Source organism: Phocoena sinus, chromosome 13 (assembly GCF_008692025.1).
Source record: "Phocoena sinus isolate mPhoSin1 chromosome 13, mPhoSin1.pri, whole genome shotgun sequence".
NCBI lineage: Eukaryota > Metazoa > Chordata > Mammalia > Artiodactyla > Phocoenidae > Phocoena > Phocoena sinus.
Window position 1 is genome coordinate 84,791,438 of NC_045775.1, and position 20,562 is coordinate 84,811,999.

The 20,562-nt window shown below is 41.5% G+C and overlaps 1 protein-coding gene across 1 annotated transcript in view; it reads right to left on the minus strand.

Moving 5' to 3' along the window:
* The window catches only part of TBC1D8 (TBC1 domain family member 8), a 125,229-nt gene that overhangs the window by 72,604 nt on the left and 32,063 nt on the right, over window positions 1-20,562 (minus strand). Inside the window, 1 exon segment of the mRNA XM_032653018.1 lies at window positions 11,962-12,117. Coding sequence (XP_032508909.1) covers window positions 11,962-12,117 — 156 coding nt within the window.

The following is a 20,562-nucleotide window of genomic DNA, read 5'->3' on the forward strand; positions in this document are numbered from 1 at the left end:
AACAAAATGATAAAAATGAACTGATTTACAAAACAGAAGCAGACTCACAGACACAGAGAGCAGACTTGTGGTTGCCAAGGGTGAGGAGGGTAGAGGAGGGATGGATCAGGAGTCTGGGATTAGCAGATAAACAACAAGGTTCTACTGTATAACACAGGGATTTATATTCAATATCCTATAGTAAACCGTAATGGAAAAGAAAAAGAAAGAAAAAAATGGTTAAGCTGGTCAATCTTATATTTCACCACAATAAAAAAAAATTTATTTTATTTTTTTAAAGAAAGCAAGTAAGACCCCCGGTTTTGCAAGTTCTTCTACTGTTCAGTGGTCCTGGTGGCTGGTTACAGAGCTCAGACTCAGATAGCCCTGGGCTATCCCTGGCCCTGGTTTCTCAGAAAGGGCCCATGAAGTCTTATCTGTGATCACACGCACCACCTTCCTTCCCTTTCTTACAAACAGAAGTCTTGACTGCTGAGCCCTTGACCTTCTCTTGCATACTTTACCCCTCATTCACCCACGCTATTTACTGAGCTGACCACACTCCAGGCTCTGCCCTGGGCACTGGAGGGTCAGTAGTGAGCACGACTCTGAGAAAACTTTGATTTTCATGAGGCAGGTAAGCATTTAAATAAAAGGGAAACCTTCAAACGGCCTCCTCCGTTCTGGCCCTTGAGTCCTTCCAGTACTCAGCTCTACTAATGTTTCCCTTTTATAAAGCCTTGGGATTCTTTGGTCCATGTAAGTTAACAAAATACTAGTAATAGCAACTTCTCTCTCCTTCCCACCACAGCCACCCACAGATCTCTGTTGCCAAATAATAATCACGTTCACCCACGAAATTATCCCCCCAGCTCTTCCACCTCTGCTTAAAAAGAAACAGAAAAAGTTATCATGGAAATTCTCCCCATACTGCCGCGTGAGCAGCCAGAGACAAGTGAAGATATAAATCGTTCCCGTGGGCCACGCTTCCTGTTCCTACCACGTCCTGGTGCCGCCCAGGGCTTTCCTACAGCTCCTGTTTGTGCTTTATCTGAGATGCAAAACCCTGGGCAGGGAGCCTTTCTCAATGCTCAAGACACAATAAAAATATTAAATGTGGTGAGTCAATATCACTGTGCAAGATGGCCAAGTGACTCCCAGAAGAGGGCTAAGTACCTAAATCAATACCACAAGCCTGAGACACAAATCGCTTTCCCATCCTCTCTGCCCTAACCCAAGAAAAGAGGCACTGGAACGAACAATTGCCTACTCGGACCTTCTGTGGGCAAGAGGACAGAGGAAAATGAAGCATCTGCAGACCAGCCATGGGTCACGTCCAAGGCAAGCGCCTACTCAAGTGGAAACCAAAGGAAGCAGATCTTTTTAATTTATTTTCTAAGTGGCGTCTAGTTGACTTACAATGTTGTGTTAATTTCAAGTATACAGCAAAGTGATCCAGTTATACATATTATGTGTGGATCTATTCTTTTCAGATTCTTTTCCCTTATAGGTTATTACAAGATAATTGAATGTAGTTCCCTGTGCATTATAGTAGGTCCTTGTTGCTTATCTATTTTATATATAGTAGTGTGTATATGTTAATCCCAAACTCCCAATTTATCCCGCCCAACCCCCCTTTCCCCCTTGGTAACCATAAGTTTGTTTTCTATGTCTGTGAGTCTGTTTCTGTTTTGTAAATAAGTTCATTTGTATCATTCTTTTAGATTCCACATGTAGGCACTATCATATATTTGTCTTTGTATGGCTTACTGCATTTAGTATGATAATCTCTAGGTCCATCCATGTTGATGCAAGTGGCTTTATTTCATTCTTTTTATGGTTCAAGGAAGCAGATCTTGGTTCAACAGAAAGAATGGCCCAAGAATTAAATCTGCTGAGAACAACGACACTGCCAGGGGTGGTGGGGATTCAGTGTTAGCTGCTGCAGACTTTACAGAAGGCAGTTGGGCAATATACATATCAAAGGTCTTATAAATGTACATCCACTGGATGCAACAATTCCTTATTACGGGCACACCCCAGAGATGCGGTGGGCTGGGTTCAGACCGCTGCAATAAAGCAGATAGCACAATAAAGCGAGTCGAAAAAGGTTTTGATTTTCCGGGGCCTATAAAAGTTATGTCTACACTATCCTAGAGTCTGTTAAGCGTGCAATAGCATTACGTCTACATAAACAATGGATATTGGTTCAAGATGGCAGAGTAGGACGTGTGCTCACTCCCTCTTGCAAGAGCACCGGAATCACAACTAATTGCTGAACAGTCATCGACAGGAAGACACTGGAACTCGCCAGAAAAGATACCCCACATCCAAAGACAAAGGAGACGCCCAGTGAGATGGTAGGAGGGGCGTGATCACAATCAAATCAAATCCCACAACCGCTAGGTGGGTGACTCACAAATTGGAAAACAATTATACCACAGAAGTTCACCCACTGGAGGGAAGGTTCTGAGCCTCATGTCAGGCTTCCCAACCCAGGGGTCTGGCAACGGGAGGAGGAATTCCCAGAGAATCAGACTTTGAAGGCTAGTGGGATTTGACTGCAGGACTTCGACAGAACTGGGAGAAACAGAGACTCCACTCCTGGAGGGCACACACAAAGTACTGCACACATCAGATCCCAAGGGGAGGGAGCAGTGATGCCACAGGAGATTGAACCCGACCTACCTGCTAGTGTTGGAGGGTCTCCTGCAGAGGCGAGGGGGGGCAGCTGTGGCTCACTGCGGGGACAAGGACACTGGCAGCAGAAGTTCTGGGAAGTACTCCTTGGTGTGAGCCCTCCCAGAGTCGCCATTAGCCCCACCAAAGAGCTGGGTAGGCTCCAATCCTGGGTCACCTCAGGCCAACCAACCAACAGGGAGGGAACTCAGCCCCACCCATCAGCAGACAAGCCTATTAAAGTTTTACTGAACTCTGCCCACCAGAGCAACACCCAGCTCTACCCACCACCAGTCCCTCCCAGCAGGAAGCTTGCTCAAGCCTCTTAGATAGCCTCATCCACCAGAGGACAGACAGCAGAAAGAAGAACTACAATTCTGCAGCCTGTGGAAGCAAAACCACATGCACAGAAAGATAAACAAAATGAAAAGGCAGAGGACTATGTACCGGATGAAGGAACAAGATAAAACACCAGAAAAACAACTAAATGAAGTGGAGATAGGCAACCTTCCAGAAAAAGAATTCAGGGGCTTCCCTGGTGGCACAGTGGTTGAGAGTCCACCTGCCGATGCAGGGGACACGGGTTCGTGCCCCGGTCCGGGAAGATCTCACATGCCGCGGAGCGGCTGGGCCCGTGAACCATGGCCGCTGAGCCTGCGCGTCCGGAGCCTGTGCTCCGCAACGGGAGAGGCCACAACAGTGAGAGGCCCGCGTACTGCAAAAAAAAAAAAAAAAAAGGCCCCGGAAAAAGAATTCAGAATAATGATAGTGAAGGTGAACCAGGACCTCAGAAAAAGAATGGAGGCAAAGATCAAGAAGATGCAAGAAATGTTTAACAAAGACCTAGAAGAATTAAAGAACAAACAAACAGAGATGACCAATGCAGTAACTGAAATGAAAACTACACTAGAAGGAATCAATAGCAGAATAACTGAGGCAGAAGAACGAATAAGTGACCTGGAAGACAGAATGGTGGAAATCACTGCTGTGGAACAAAATAAAGAAAAAAGAAATGAAGACAGCCTAAGAGAGCTCTGGGACGACATTAAATGCACCAACATTCGCATTACAGGGGTCCTGGAAGGAGAAGAGAGAGGGAAAGGACCTGAGAAAATATCTGAAGAGATTATAACATGGAAAAGGAAATAGCCACCCAAGTGAAGGAAGTGCAGAGAGTGCCAGGCAGGATAAACCCAAGGAGAAACACGCCAAGACACATAGTAATCAAACTGACAAAAATTAAAGACAAAGAAAAGTTATCAAAAGCAACAAGGGAAAAACAACAAATAACATACAAGGGAACTCCCATAGGGTTAACAGCTGATTTCTCAGCAGAAACTCTACAAGCCAGAAGGGAGAGGTATGATATATTTAAAGTGATGAAAGGGAAGAATCTACAACCAAGATGACTCTACCCGGCAAGGACCTCATTCAGACTGAATGGAGAAATCAAAAGCTTTACAGACAAGCAAAAGCTAAGAGAATTCAGAACCACTAAACCAGCTCTACAACAAATGCTAAAGGAACTTCTCTAAGTCGGAAACACAAGAGAAGAAAAGGACCTACAAAAACAAACCCAAAACAATTAAGAAAATGGTAATAGGAACATACATATCAATAATTACCTTAAATATAACTGGATTAAGTGCTCCAACCAAAAGACAAAGGCTCACTGAATGGATACAAAAACAAGACCCATAATATGCTGTCTACGAGAGACCCACTTCAGACCTAGGGACACATACAGACTGAAAGTGAGGGGATGGAAAAAGATATTCCATGCAAATGGAAATCAAAAGAAAGCTGGAGTAGCAATACTCATATCAGATAAAATAGACTTTAAAATAAAGAATGTTACAAGAGAAAAGGAAGAATACTACATAATGATCAAGAGACCAATCCAAGAAGAAGATATAACAACTATAAATATATATGCACCCAACACAGGAACACCTCAATATATAAGGCAAATGGTACAGCTATAAAAGAGAAAATCGACAGTAACATAATAATAGAAAGGGATTTTAACACTTCACTTACACCAACGGACAGATCAACCAGACAAAATTAATAAGGAAACACAAGCTTTAAATGACACAACAGACCAGATAGATTTAATTGATATTTACAGGACATTCCATCCGAAAACAGATTTCTTCTCAAGTGCACATAGAACATTCTCCAGGATAGATCACATCTTGGGTCACAAATCAAGCCTCAGTAAATTTAAGAAAACTGAAATCATATCAAGCATCTTTCCCGACCACAACGCTATGAGATTAGAAATCAATTACAGGGGAAAAAACGTAAAAAACACAAACACACGGAGGCTAAACAATATGTTACTAAATAACCAAGAGATCACTGAAGAAATCAAAGAGGAAAACAGAAAATACCAGGAGACAAATGACAAAGAAAATACTACGATCCAAAACCTATGGGATGCAGCAAAAGCAATTCTAAGAAGGAAGTTTATAGCAATACAATCCTACCCCAAGAAACAAGAAAAATCTCAAACAATCTAACCTTAGACCTAAAGGAACTAGAAAAAGAAGAACAAACAAAACCTAAAGTTAGTAGAAGGAAAGATATCATAAAGATCAGAGCAGAAATAAATGAAATAGAAACAAAGAAACAATAGTAAAGATCAATAAAACTAAAAGCTGGTTCTTTGAAAGGATAAACAAAATTGATAAACCTTTAGCCAGACTCATCAACAAAAAGAGGGAGAGGACTCCAATCAATAAAATTAGAAATGAAAAAGGAGAAGTTACAACAGACACTGCAGAAATACAAAGCATCGTAAGAGACTACTACAAGCAACTCTATGCCAATAAAATGGACAACCTGGAAGCAATGGACAAATGCTTAGAAATGTATCACCTTCCAAGACTGAACCAGGAAGAAACAGAAAATATGAACAGACCAATCACAAGTAATGAAATTGAAACTTTGATTAAAACGCCTCCAACAAACAAAAGTCCAGGACCGGATGGCTTCACAGGTGAATTCTATCAAACATTTAGAGAAGAGCTAACACCCATCCTTCTCAAACTCTTCCAAAAAACTGCAGAGGAAGGAACACTCCCAAACTCATTCTATGAGGCCACCATCACCCTGATACCAAACCAGACAAAGATACTACAAAAAAAGAAAATTACAGACCAATATCACTGATGAATATAGATGTAAAAATTTTCAACAAAATACTAGCAAACAGAATCCAACAACACATTAAAAGGATCATACACCATGATCAAGTGGGATTTATCCCTGGGATGCAAGGATTCTTCAATATATGCAAATCAATCAATGTGATACACCATATTAACCAACTGAAGAATAAAAACCATACGATCATCTCAATAGCTGCAGGAAAAGCTTTTGACAAAATTCAACACCCATTTATGATAAAAACTCTCCAGAAAGTGGGCACAGAGGGAGCCTACCTCGACATAATAAAGGCCATACATGACAAACCCACAGCAAACATCATTATCAATGGTGAAAAACTGAAAGCATTTCCTGTAAGATCAGGAACAAGACAAGGATGTCCACTCTCACCACTATTATTCAACACAGCTTTGGAAGTCCCAGCCACGGCAATCAGAGAAGAAAAAGAAATAAAAGGAATACAAATTGGAAAAGAAGAAGTAAAACTGTCACTGTTTGCAGATGACATGATACTATATATAGAGAATCCTAAAGGTGCCACCAGCAAACTACTAGAGCTAAACAATGAATTTGCTAAGGTTGCAGGATATAAAATTAATGCACAGATATCTCTTGCATTGCTATACACGAACAATGAAAAATCTGAAAGAGAAATTAAGGAAACAATCCCATTCCCCACTACAACAGAAAGAATAAAATACCTAGGAATAAACCTACCTAAGGAGGTAAAAGACCTGTACTCAGAAAACTATAAGACACTGATAAAAGAACTCAACGATGACATGAACAGATGGAGAGATATACCATGTTCTTGGATTAGAAAAATCAATACTGTGAAAATGACTATACTACCCAAAGCAATCTACAGATTCAGTGCAATCCCTATCAAATTACCAATGGCATTTTTTACAGAACTAGAACAAAAAAATCTTAAAATTTGGATGGAGACACAAAAGACCCCAAATAGCCAAAGCAATCTTGAGGGAAAGAAAGGGAGCTGGAGGAATCAGACTCCCTGTCTTCAGACTATACTACAAAGCCTACAACAGAAATATAATAGAAATAATACTACAGAAATAATACTACAACAGAAATATAGATCAGTGAAACAGGATAGAAAGCCCAGAGATAAACCCATGCACTTATGGTCAACTAATCTATCACAAAGGAGGCAAGGATATACAATGGAGAAAAGACAGTCTCTTCAATAAGTGGTGCTGGGAAAACTGGACAGCTACATGTAAAAGAATGAAATTAGAACACTCCCTAACACCATACACAAAAATAAACTCAAAATGGATTAAAGATCTAGGGACTTCCCGGGTGGCGCAGTGGTTAAGAATCTGCCTGCCAATGCAGGGGACATGGGTTTGAGCCCTGGTCCGGGAAGATCCCACATGCCGCGGAGTAACTAAGCCCATGCACCACAACTACTGAGTCTGCGCTCTAGAGCCCACGAGCCACAGCTACTGAGCCTGTGTGTCACGACTACTGAAGCCCACATGCCTAGAGCCCATGCTCCACAAGAGAAGCCACCGCAATGAGAAGCCTGTCCAATGCAACGAAGAGTGGCCCCCGCTCGCCGCAACTAAAGAAAGCCCATGTGCAGCAGCAAAGACCCAACGAAGCCAAAATAAATAAGTTTATTACAAAAAAAAAAAGTGGATTAAAGACCTAAGTGTAAGACCAGACACTATAAAACTCTTAGAGGAAAATATAGGGAGAACACTCTGACATAAATCACAGCAAGACCTTTTTTGACTCACCTCCTAGAGTAATGGAAATAGAAACAAAAATAAACAAATGGGACCTAATGAAACTTCAAAGCTTTTGCACAGCAAAGGAAACCATAAACAAGATGAAACGACAACCCTCAGAATGGGAGAAAATATTTGCAAATGAATTAACAAAGGATTAATCTCCAAAATATATAAACAGCTCATGCAGCTCAATATTAAAAAAAACAAACAACCCAATCAAAAAGTGAGCAGAAAACCTAGACACTTCTCCAAAGAAAACATACAGATGGCCACGAAGCACATGAAAAGCTGCTCAACATCACTAATTATTAGAGAAATGCAAATCAAAACTGCAGTGAGGTATCACCTCACACCAGTCAGAATGGGCATCATCAGAAAATCCACAAACAACAAATGCTGGAGAGGGTGTGGAGGAAAGGGAACCCTCTTGCACTGTTGGTGGGAATGTTAAGTGATACAGCCACTATGGAGAACAGTATGGAGGTTCCTTAAAAAACTAAAAATAGATCCAGCAATCCCACTCCTGGGCATATACCCTGAGAAAACCATAATTCAAAAAGATACATGCACCCCAATGTTCACTGCAGCACTATTTACAGTAGCCAGATCATGGAAGCAACCTAAATGCCCATCGACAGACGAATGGACAAAGAAGATGTGGTACACACATACAATTATTACTCAGCCATAAAAAGGAACGAAACTGGGTCATTTGTAGAGACATGGATGGACCTAGAGACTGTCAAACAGAGTGAAGTAAGTCAGAAATAGAAAAACAAATATCGCGTGTTAATGCATATATGTGGAATCTAGAAAAATGGTACAGATGAAACTGTTAGCAAGGCAGAAATAGAGACACAGATGTAGAGAACATCTACATGTTCTCTACAAGCGGGGGAAGGGGGGATGAATTGGGAGATGGGATTGACATATATATATGTCAATATGTCAATTGACATATATATATATATACTAATATGTATAAAATAGATAATTAATTTAAAAAGAAGACCTATTAAGTAATAGAAGACATGAGGAGATGAAAAAATAAACTAACAAACAATGTACATGCCTTAATTTAAAAAAACACCATATTGGGCTTCCCTGGGGTGCAGTGGTTGAGAATCTGCCTGCTAATGCAGGGGACACGGGTTCGAGCCCTGGTCTGGGAGGATCCCACATGCTGTGGAGCAACTGGGCCCGTGAGCCACAACTATTGAGCCTGCGTGTCTGGAGCCTGTGCTCCGCAATAAGAGAGGCTGCGACAGTGAAAGGCCCATGTACCGCAAAACAAAAACGAAAAAGACAAATAAAAAACAAACAAAAAGAACGTTTCCTTACATGACTAAAGAAATCAATCTGGGGCTTCCCTGGTGGCGCAGTGGTTAAGAATCCACCTGCCAATGCAGAGGACACGGGTTCGAGCTCTGGTCTGGCAAGATCCCACATGCCGCGGAGCAACTAAGCCCGTGCGCCACAACTACTGAGCCTAGGCTCTAGAGCCCGTGAGCCACAACTACAGAGCCCGCGTGCCACAACTACTGAAGCCCACGCGCCTAGAGCCCGTGCTCCGCAACAAGAGAAGCCACTACAATGAGAAGCCCACGCACCGCAAAGAAGAGAAGCCCCTGCTCGCCGCAACTAGAGAAAGCCTACGCACAGCAATGAAGACCCAACGCAGCCAAAAATTAAAAAAAGAGAAATCAATCTGTGTCCTGGAAGAGCACGTGGAGTTGCAGAAAAATGTAACATGGTATATGCTCAAGGGAGTAACAGGTTATAACCAAGTTCCTAAAGGGACTAATGCTACTGAACTTCAGTGATAAAAAAGTTATCCCCACAAAAAGCACATCACCCACAAGGGCGGGGGCAGGAATCAGACCAGCCTGAGATTTCTCCCTTTGCCACTTAAATACTGAAAGACCCCGAAGTTATGGCCACCAAGCTCCAGAGTCTGGCCAGAGCCCATCAGACCCAGCCAAGGTGTCATTCGAGTTCAAAAGCAAGGCACAAACACTTGCAAATGTGAGATGTTATTAGGAGAAGAAAACAGGAATATAGCCAATTAAGACAGGAACCAAAATAAAAGACTCTGTGCTGGGAAAGCTGTACCTGATGGAAGCATTAAATCAATTTACATAGAGAACTGAGCCAAATAATGGTGGAAAGTGTGGTTACAGAAGAGAATGGAAATTACCACGTACAATGAATAGTAAGACTTTTAAAAATGAGAGCCTAATGGACATATATACACCACCAAATGTAAAATAGGTAGCTAGTGGGAAGCAGCTGCATAGCACAGGGAGATCAGCTCGGTGCTTTGTGACCACCTAGAGGGGAGAGATAGGGAGGGTGGGAGGGAGATACAAGAGGGAGGGGGTATGGGGATATATGTATACATATAGCTGATTCATTTTGTTATAAAGCAGAAACTAACACACCATTGTAAAGCAATTATACTCCAATAAAGATGTTAGGAAAAAAAAAAAATGAGAGCCTGGGGAAGCAGGGGAGGGATGAGAACGCTGACATCCCTGTCCTTCAGGAGGGGAGTCAATGAACATTGCCAGAACGGAAACACTGTCTTCAAAAGCCACAATTCTGACCTTGTTATGCTTTTAAACATCTCTCCCCTTGACCTTAAATGAACCTTTTAGAAAGTAAGTGCTCGGTGTTTATTTGAAGCATCTTTCCTTTTATTGAAATCCACTAAAAACACTATTTTTATCATAAACTAGCACTGTCAGAGAAGCTGCATTTTTATAAAGCTCGTCTATCCTTCTTCATAACTATCCCTGGACTTGTCTAAATGCATTAGAAAGTTGTGTTGGGAATTCTCCGGCGGTCCAGTGGTTAGGACTCAACGCTTTCACTGCCGTGGTCCCAGGTGTAATCCCTGGTCAGGGAACTAATATCCCCAAGCCATGCAGTGTGGCCAAAAAAATACAAAAAAAAAAAGTTACCTGGATGATGTGACCCCAGTGGCACTGGAGGTACCCTTGGGCGCCTAGGATGTGGGGCAAGATATATTTTCTTATCTGTACTTTCCAGTATTAACTGATTATACTGAGCGTGCATCATTTCATCACTTAATGCAAATAGAGAATGATTTGTTCAAAAAAAAAAAAAAACAGACTGGAAAAACATGCCAAGCTGTGAACAGCTGTTAGTAATGGTGGATATGGATGACAATTTTCTTCTTTAAACTTTCCTGTATGTTTTCCAGGAAAAAAAAAAATTCATCCAATGTTGTTTAAGAATGTGAGGTGACAATGAAAGTTTATGGTGATCAGTAAAATATTAAGAGGAAACAAACACAACTAAAAACCTCTGTGGAGAGGCACATACGCAGACACAAGAGTGATGAGCACCAGATAAAAGGTTATAGGTGATTTCTTTCTCCTCCTTTCTTACCTATTTTCTAATTTCTTAAGGATGAACATTTATTACTTGTGTAATTAAAAAGACACATCTTGGGGTTTTTTTTTAAAATACATTATTTTATTTTTATTTATTTATTTTATTTATTTATTTTTGGCTGCATCGGGTCTTCGTTGCTGCGCGCAGGCTTTCTCTAATTGCGGCACGTGGGCTTCTCACTGCGGTGGCTTCTCTTGTTGCAGAGCACTGACTCTAGGCGTATGGGCTTCAGTAGTTGTGTCATGCAGGCTCAGTAGCTGTGGCTCACGGGCTCTAGCACTCAGGCTCAGTCGTTGTGGTGCACGGGCTTACTTGCTCCGCAGCATGTGGGAACCTCCCGGACCAGGGCACGAACCCGTGTCCCCTGCATTGGCAGGCGGACTCTCAAGCACTGCGCCATCAGGGAAGCCCCGGTTTTGTTTTTTAATAGAAGTGGCTTCTCAGGGTGCAACGATTCCCAGCCCCAGAGGAGCTGGAGTGACGAGGCGGAGCATTGCAGTGCATGCAGGAGGAACTGAAGCTCAGCTGGAGAGGATGCGAAGGTGATGTCTAAATTCCCGTAGGGCTCAGCCATCCAGTGATTCAGCGCACACGTGGAACAAGGGTGAAGGCTGGCCTAAGACAGACCCAGCCCCAGACACCTCCCCTGCCCTGTTACGGTATATGCACACGCCCCCGACTTGTGTGTTATGTCAGACACAAGATGAAGAAAACAGCTGGATTCACAGGCCCCTGGACCAACACGCCACTTGAAAGCCTGGATGCCCAAGCTTAGAGCCTCTACACGCTTCCAATGGTTGGAAAAGAAAAACAAAAAAAGAAAGGAAGAACAAAGAGCTCATGGCAGCAGATGAGGTTCTAGAAGGAGTTACCTTCTAGCGTCACGACCACGCAGACACTCATGCCCAGACCTCAAGGTGGGGAACACTCCACCTGGAACAAAACTCACCCGTGGCCACGGCCCAGTAAACGTCCGATCCACTCAGTAACTCACCACATGCTATGGGAGAATACACCTGGGAGCCGGGGACCTGGAGTAGAATTCGAAACGGAGCGACCCGGGCGTTGGAATCCAGCACCGCATCCAGGGCACCCACCAGGCGACCTTCAAGAGACAAGAGGACAACACACGTGTGAGCACAGGAACAGACAGGCCAGCAGCCCACGTGCAGCCATCTGCTCCCCACGCATGTGCCCTGCCTCTAGGCTCGACCCCAGGCAACAGGCCTGGTGTCCAGCTCGTGAAGCCCAGAGATCTAGCTGCCTTGTCCCGTTTCAGAGCATCTGGAACAGAGTCTGGCACTCAGCGCAGATTTGCAGAATCAATGAGTAAGTGAACAAGGGGCCCCCGACAAGCCACCCAAGTGAGCTGAGTCTTTGGTTCCCCCAGCAGCACGGTACAGGAGGCCACCGCATGCAGTAAATAAAGGCTAGGGATCCAGAGTCTGACGGCCTGACTTGAATTGTGGCTCCACTACTTTCCAGCTGTGTGACCTTGGGCAAGGTGTTTAACTTCTCTGTGCCCCAGTTTCCCCATTTGTAAAATGGACTAACCACAGCGTGTCTTCCACACAAGGTAACTGTGAGAATTAAACCAGTTAATGTATGCAGCATTCAGAGGGCTCGGACTATCACCTGGCCATGAGAAGTATTACCTAAATGTTGTCCTTTATTATTATTATTATTATTATAATATCATCATCGCAAAGGTGGAAGAATAATCCAGCAGGGAACTGTGAGAAGCAAATAAGAAAACATACTGAGGGACTTCCCAGGTGGTCCAGTGGCTAAGACTCCACGTTCCCAGTGCAGGGGGCCCAGGTTCCATCCCTGGTCAGGGAACTAGATCCCGCATGCCTGCTGCAACTAAGAGTCTGCATGCCGCAACTAAGAAGCCTGCCTGCTACAACAAAGACCTGGCACAGCCAAATAAATAAATAAAATTAATATTAAAAAAAAAAAAAAGAGGGCTTCCCTGGTGGCGCAGTGGTTAGGAGTCCGCCTGCCAATGCAGGGGACACGGGTTCGTGCCCCGGTGTGGGAAGATCCCACATGCCGCGGAGCGGCTGGGCCCATGAGCCATGGCCGCTGGGCCTGCGCGTCCGGAGCCTGTGCTCCGCAACGGGAGAGGCCACAACAGTGAGAGGCCCGCGTACCGCAAAAAAAAAAAAAAAAAAAGCACACAACACAAAAGTTTACCATCCTGTTGTCATGAAAAGCACCATGAATCAACAGCAGAGGGAAAAAATGACAGCACCTGCTCCTGCCCCATCTTCTACTGCCTGGAACTCAAGACGGTTGAGAGGATTAAGACCCTCTAATTCTTACGTATCAGGCCCTGAGGAAGGGCCACAGGTTTCTGCAGAATGTCCCATAGTTTGGTTTTGTCTGATGCTTCATCATAATTAGAGCATAATTAGATTCAGGTTATACATCACTGCAATGAGCCACAGAAGTGATGTTGTATCCCTTTTATCCCATCCTATCAGGTGCCAGGCGATTTTGTTTTGTCCCATTACTGGTAACACTCCTTTGACCAGTGGATGAAGAGTGTCTGCCAAGCTTCCGTCTGTGCGGTATCCCCTTTCTCTTTGTCATTAACAAGCACTCCGTGGAGAATTACTTTGAAACTCTGTTCCTCATTAACTTTTCAACTTATTCATTTAGCCATATCAGTCTGGGTTCACGTTCTCCTACTTTATCCAACGGGTTTGAGGCAGGAGGGAAGGGGGCAGGGCACAACCCTTAAAGGATGACTCAGCCCTTGAGAAAAACTGGATACGACACAAACTGGTTGCTACCACTGTCCCCTCCCTGGCAGACGCCCCCCTCATCCTATCCAGGCTCCGACTGCCCACGCACCCCACCCCTACACTCACTGCGATCTGTCCCACTTAATGGCTTTAGGGGAAGAAGGGAGAAAGGGTGTGTGGGTTTTTAGAGCAATTATTCCTTAGGCTGCCCACAATTTTGGCCTCCTTACTGGTTGGCTGCTGACTTACAGATAGCCGAGAGGCCTGAAAGCTCTCTGCTTTAATGTAGAATCTAAGCAGCAGCTTAGGGGAGCTCTGATAGAACACACCGGCTGGGGGGAAGGGAGCAGAGTGTGGAGTTAAGGTTGCATTTGGGTAAGATTGATGAAACACGTTTGCCTATCAAAAAAGGGAGCGTAATAAGGAGGCCGATGGAGACTAGAACTAAAGACCCTCACCCATCGCACACATGTACACCTGGCGCTCCCACCAAAACTCAGAGCTCCGTTTGGTAAAACCCTGAGCAACAAAAGACGGAAGTGGGCAGGCTGGGCAGTAACTCAGAGCAGAAGCAGTCTTTTTTTTTTTTTTTTAATTTTACTGAAGTATAGTTGATTTATTATGTTGTGTTAATTTCTGCTGTACAGCAAAGTGATTTGGTTTATACATATATATAAAATATATTCTCTTTCATATTCTTTTCCATGATGGTTTATCACAGGATATTGAGTATAGTTCGCTGTGCTCTACAGTAGGACCTTGTTGTTTATCCAGCCTATATATACTAGCTTGCATCTGCTAATCCCACACTGCCAATCCTCCCCACCCCACCCTCCCCCTTGGCAACCACAAGTCTGTTCTCTATGTCTATGAGTTTGCTTCTGTTACGTAGATATGTTTATTCAGATTCCACATGTAAGTGACATCATATGGTATTTGTCTTTCTCTTTCTGACTTACTTTACTTAGTACTGATGCCAAAAACCTGGCCTCTGTGCACCGGTGCTGAATCGAATCTCAGAGACAGAGTTTTGGGTGAAGTAGAAAAGAATACCTCTATTGCTTTGCCAGCCAAAGGGGGATACAGCGAGCTCGTGCCCCTTAAAGACTTTAGGTGGTAAAATTGTACATTATTACCACAATATCAACAGGCTCTAGTGTGACAGCAGATGACATCTGAAAGAACAGCAAGACCCCATCTGGGGAGGAGCCCAAAGACAAAAGAGGTCAAAACCAGGACACCTGAGGAATCTGAAACCTGAGGCACCTACAGCTGTAGCTATAGGCACCTACAGCAAACCTTTAACACGGCCCAAGTCATAGTAAGAATAACATACAATTCACAATAAAGAACCACTCTTCAGTTCTTACTACCCGACACATCATGTCTGGCTTTCAACAAAGAATACTGAAAGGCAAGAAAAAACATGATCTGAAGAGCTAGCAAGCATCAGAATGGGCATCATACATGGCACAGATCTTGGAATTATCACACAAGGAATTTAAAGTAACTGTGATTAATAGGTTAAGGGCTCCAATGCAAAGGTAGACAATGTGTAAGAACAGATACCTAACGTAGCAGAGAAATGGAGACCCTAAGAACTAGTCAAAAAGAAATGCTAGAAAGCAAAAACACACTAAAAGAAAAGAAGACTGTATTTGGTGGGCTCATCAGTAGACTGGACACAGGCAAGATGAGCTTGAAGATAAGTAAACAGAAATTTCCCAAACTGAAATACAAAGAGGAAAAAAAGATGAAAAGACAAAAAAGAGCATCCAAGAACTGTGGAGCAACTTTAAAAGGTTTAAGATATACATAAATGGAATACCAGAAGAAGAAAGAGAAAACTGTTTGAAGTTATAGTGGTTGAGAATTTCCTAGAATTAATTACAGACACCAAATAATTACAGATACAGGAAGCTCAGACAACATCTAACAGGTTAAATACCAAAAAATACACACGTAGGCATATCGTATTCAAATTGCAGAAACCAAAGACAAAGGGAAAATCAGAAATGGAAAAAACAGCTTACCTGTAGAGGAATGAAGAATTACAGCAGACTTCTTGTTAAAAACCATACAAGCAAGAGTGTGGAATGAAATATTTAAAGCACTGAAAGAAAAAAACACCAGCCTAGAATTCTATATCCAGCGAAACTATTCATCAAAAGTAAAGGAGAAATAAAGAATTTTTTAAGCAAACAAAAACTGAAAGAATACATTTCCAGTAGACCTAACCGGTAATAAATGTTAAAAGAAGTTCTTCAGAGAGAAACAAAAATGATATGTCAGAACTAAGGCCTTCATAAAGAAAGCAAGTGGTGTGCTGGAGAAGATAAAAAAGCAAACTAAAATATTTTCTTTTTCTTATTTGTAATTGATCTAAAAGATAACTGTTAAAGTAATAATAGTGAAAATGCACTGGGTGATCACAGCACATGGAAGAAGTGAACAGCAGCAATGTCAAAGGATCAGAGGGAAGACTTGAAAACACTCTAAGACAGTGTTATTCGAAGGTAGACTTAGATTAGTTTGAAATGTATATTGCAAACTCTAGGGCAACTCCTACAAAATTTTTTTAAAGAAGTATAATTGATATCCTAAGAGGAGAGAAAATGGAATCATAAAATATTCCATTGAAACCAAACAAGGCCGAGACTTTTTTTTAATGTAATGAAAACAAATATGGTGGATATTAATCCAACTACAGCTCACCCTTGAACAACACAGATGTGAACCGCACAGGTCCACATAATACACGGGTATTATTCAACAGTACATACTACACTGCTGTGTGATCCGCGGTTGTTGAATCCCTGGCTGGTCGAATCCATGGATACGGAGGAACCACAGAGCTGGAGGAATCATGGTATTTGGAGCGCTAGCTATAAGTTATACACAGATTTCTGACTGCATAGAGGGTCGGGCCCCCTAACCCCTGCACTGTTCAAGGGTCAACTGTATATTATAATCACTTTCAATGTGAATGGTCTAAACACACTATGAAAAGACTGAGATTTCAGAGTGGATTAAAAAAAAATTTTTTTTTTAATCTCAGTTATATGCTGTCCCCAAGAAACCCACTTCATTAAGAGTCAGATTAAAGGAAAAGGGATTGGGGGAGGAGGGGGAGGCACAGGCTTCCCTGGTGGCGCAGTGGTTGAGAGTCCGCCTGCCGATGCAGGGGACATGGGTTCGTGCCCTGGTCAGGGAGGATCCCACGTGCCGTGGAGCGGCTGGGCCCATGAGCCATGGCCGCTGAGCCTGTGCGTCTGGAGCCTGTGCTCCGCAATGGGAGAGATCACAGCAATGAGAGGACAGCATACCGCAAAAAAAAAAAAAAAAAAAAAGAAATGGAGAAAGATATACCATGCTAACATTAATGAAAAGAAAGATGGAGTAGCTATATTAATTTTCAGACAGAGTAGACTTCAGAACAAGAAAAATAAAGGGGGGCATTACATAATGATAAAGGGGTAAATGGTGCAAGAAGACATAGCAATCCTTGTGTGCATCTAACAGAGCATCAAAATACATGTAGCAAAAGCTGATAGAACTGTAAGGAGAAATAGATTAATATACTACTATAGTTGGGGATTTCAATACCCACCTTTCAGTTATTGATAGATCAAGCAGGTAGAAACTCAATAAGGATCCATCAATTGGATCTAAATGACATGGATAGAACATTCCATTCAACCACAATAGAATACACATTCTTCAAGCTTGCATGGAATATTCACCAAGATAGAACATAGTCTGGGCCATAAAACATACCTTAACAAATTTAAACAGAATATAAAATCACATAAAGTACATTCTCAGATTACAGTGGAATTAAACTAGAAATCAGTAACAGAAAGATAGCTGGAAAATCCCTGAATATATGGAGCTTAAACACACTTGCAAACAACACATGGGTCAAAGAAGAAGTCTTAAGCTTTCAAATATTTGAACTAAATAAAAACGAAAACACAACTTAGGAAAAAATGTACAATGTAGCAAAAGCAGTGCTTAGAGAGAAATTTATAGCAATAAATGCATAAATTAGAAATGAGGAAAAAACTGAAAATCAATCATCTAAGCTCCTCCTTTAGGAAACTACAGAAAGAAGAGCAACGTGATCCTAAAGAAAGCAGAAGAAAATAATAAAAATTAAGCAAAAAAAAAACCACAAAATTCAAAATAAAAAAACAACAGCAAAAAAATCAATAAAGCCAAAATCTGATTCTTTGAAAAGATCAATAAAAGTGATAAGCCTCTAGCTAGGCTAAGGAAGGAAAGAGGAGGGAAGATATCAATACAAATTACCAATATCAGAAATGAAAGAGAGGTTATCACCACTGGTCCCTTTGATATTAAAAGAATACTAAAGGAATACCATGAACAACTCTATACTCACAAATTTGGTAACTTACATGAAATGTACCAATTCCTTGAAAGACACAAGTTATCAAAACTCACACAAAGAGAACTAAATCATTTGAATAGGCCTATATTTATTAAAGAAATTGAATCAATAATTTAAAACCTGCCCAATAAAAGTAAATGCCAGGTCCAGATGGTTTCACTGGTGAATCTACTAAATGTTAAGGAAGACATGATAATAATCCTTCACAATCTCTTTCAAAAAAACAAAAGCAGAGGGAACACTCCCTACCTCATTCTCTGAGGCCAGCATTATCCTAATACCAAAACCAAATAAAGATTTTACAATAAAGGAAAACTACAAACCAGAATCTCCCATGCAAAAATCCTCAAAAAAAATTAGCAAATCAAATCCAACAATGTATGAAAAGAATTAGGTGCCATAAACAAGTGGGACTTAATCCAGGTATACAAGGCTGGTTCAACATTTGCAAATCAATCAGTGTAATACACCACATCAACCAACTAAAGAAGAAAAATCATATGATCATATCAATCGATGCAGAAAAAGATTTGACAAAAATTCAACATCCATTCACGGTTAAAATCAAACCAACCATCTTTGGGCAAACTAGGAATCAAGAACCTCTTTCGTGTGATAAGGAATATCTACAAAACACCTACAACTAACATCATAATGGTGAGAAACTGGATGCTTTCCTGCAAAGATGAGGAACGAGGCAAGGATGTCTCCTCTCACTACTCCTACTCAACATCATACTAAAAGTTGTAGCTAGTGTAATAAGACAAGAAGAGTAAATAAAAGGTATACAGATAGGGAAGGAAGAAATGAAACTATCTTTGCTCACAGATGACATGCTTGTTTTTATAGAAAAATCCCAAAGAATCAATAAACAGACAAACAAACAAAAACTTACAGAATAAGCAAATATAGAAAGGCTGCAGGACAGAAGGTTAATATGACAAGTGTTTTCCTAAATACCAGCAATGAACAACTGGAATTTTAAAAATGTAAACACCACTGACAATAGCAAAAGGTGTTTTTATTAGGTAGAAATCTAACAAAATATGCACAGGATCTATATGCAGAAAACTACAAAACTCGATGAAAGAATTCAAAGAAGATCTAAACAAATGAAGAGATAGTCCACGTTCATGGATTGAAAGATTCAATACTGTTAAGATGTCAATTCATCCCAACCTGATCTACAGATTCAGTGCAATACAATAAAAACCCTGGCAAGCTATTTTGTAGATACTGACAAATCGATTATAAAGTTTACTTGAAAAGGCAAAGACCTAGAAGAGCCAATAACAATACCGAAGAAGAAGAAAGTTGGAGGACTCACGCTATACAATTTCAAGACTTAACTACAAAGCTACAGTAATCAAGACGATGTGGTATTGGCAATAGGATACATAGGTTAACGGAAAAGAATCAGATCATATCTCAGAAATATATCCTACAAATACAGTCAACTGATCTTTGACAAAGGAGCAAAGGTATTCAGTGAAGGACAGTCTTTTCAACAAATGGTTCTGGAATAATTGGACATCCATATGGAAAACATTAATTAACCTAAGACATCGACCTTCCACCTTTCAAATATTAACCCAAAATGAATCACATACCAAGTGCTGACAAGGATGCCAGCAACAGGAGCTCATTCATTGCTGATGGGAATGCTGATGGTACAGCCACTGTGGAAGACAGTTTGGTAGTTCTTGCTGAGCTAAACATATAGTCTTACACCATCCAGAAATCACACTCTTAAATATTCATCCAACTGTTTTGAAAATTCGTGTCCACACAAAAACCTGCATACAAATATTTATAGAAGCTGTATTCATAACTGCCCCAAGCTGGAGGCAACCAAGCTGTCCTTCAACAGGTGAATGGATTATCAAACCATTATTCAATGGAGTATTGTTCAGTGATGAAAAGAAGCAAACTATCAAGCCATGAAAATGGAAGAGAGAGAACTTAAATGCATATTGCTAAGTGAAAGAAGCCCTCCTGAAAAGACTGCATTCTGTATGATTCCAACCATTCTGGCAAAATGAAAAGGGAAAACTACAGCAAGGGTAGAAAAATCAGTGATTGCCAAGAAGAAACTGAATTAGGCAAACATAGGGGAATTTTAGGGTGATGAAACTGCTCTGTATGATACTGTAATTGTGTATACATGACACTATGGCTTTGTCAAAATCCACAGATGTTTCCAGCATAAAGAGTGAAACTTAATGTCTGCAAATTTTGGAAAAAAAAAATCATTTAGGAGGTCCGGGGGTTCCCGAGTGAATGCAGAATATGACCAAAAAAAATCTAACTGTATTACAAATGTATGAAACAAGGGAGCGAAGGCAGTAAAGGGAAACGGTGTTGATTTAAGTAACTCTGGAAATGA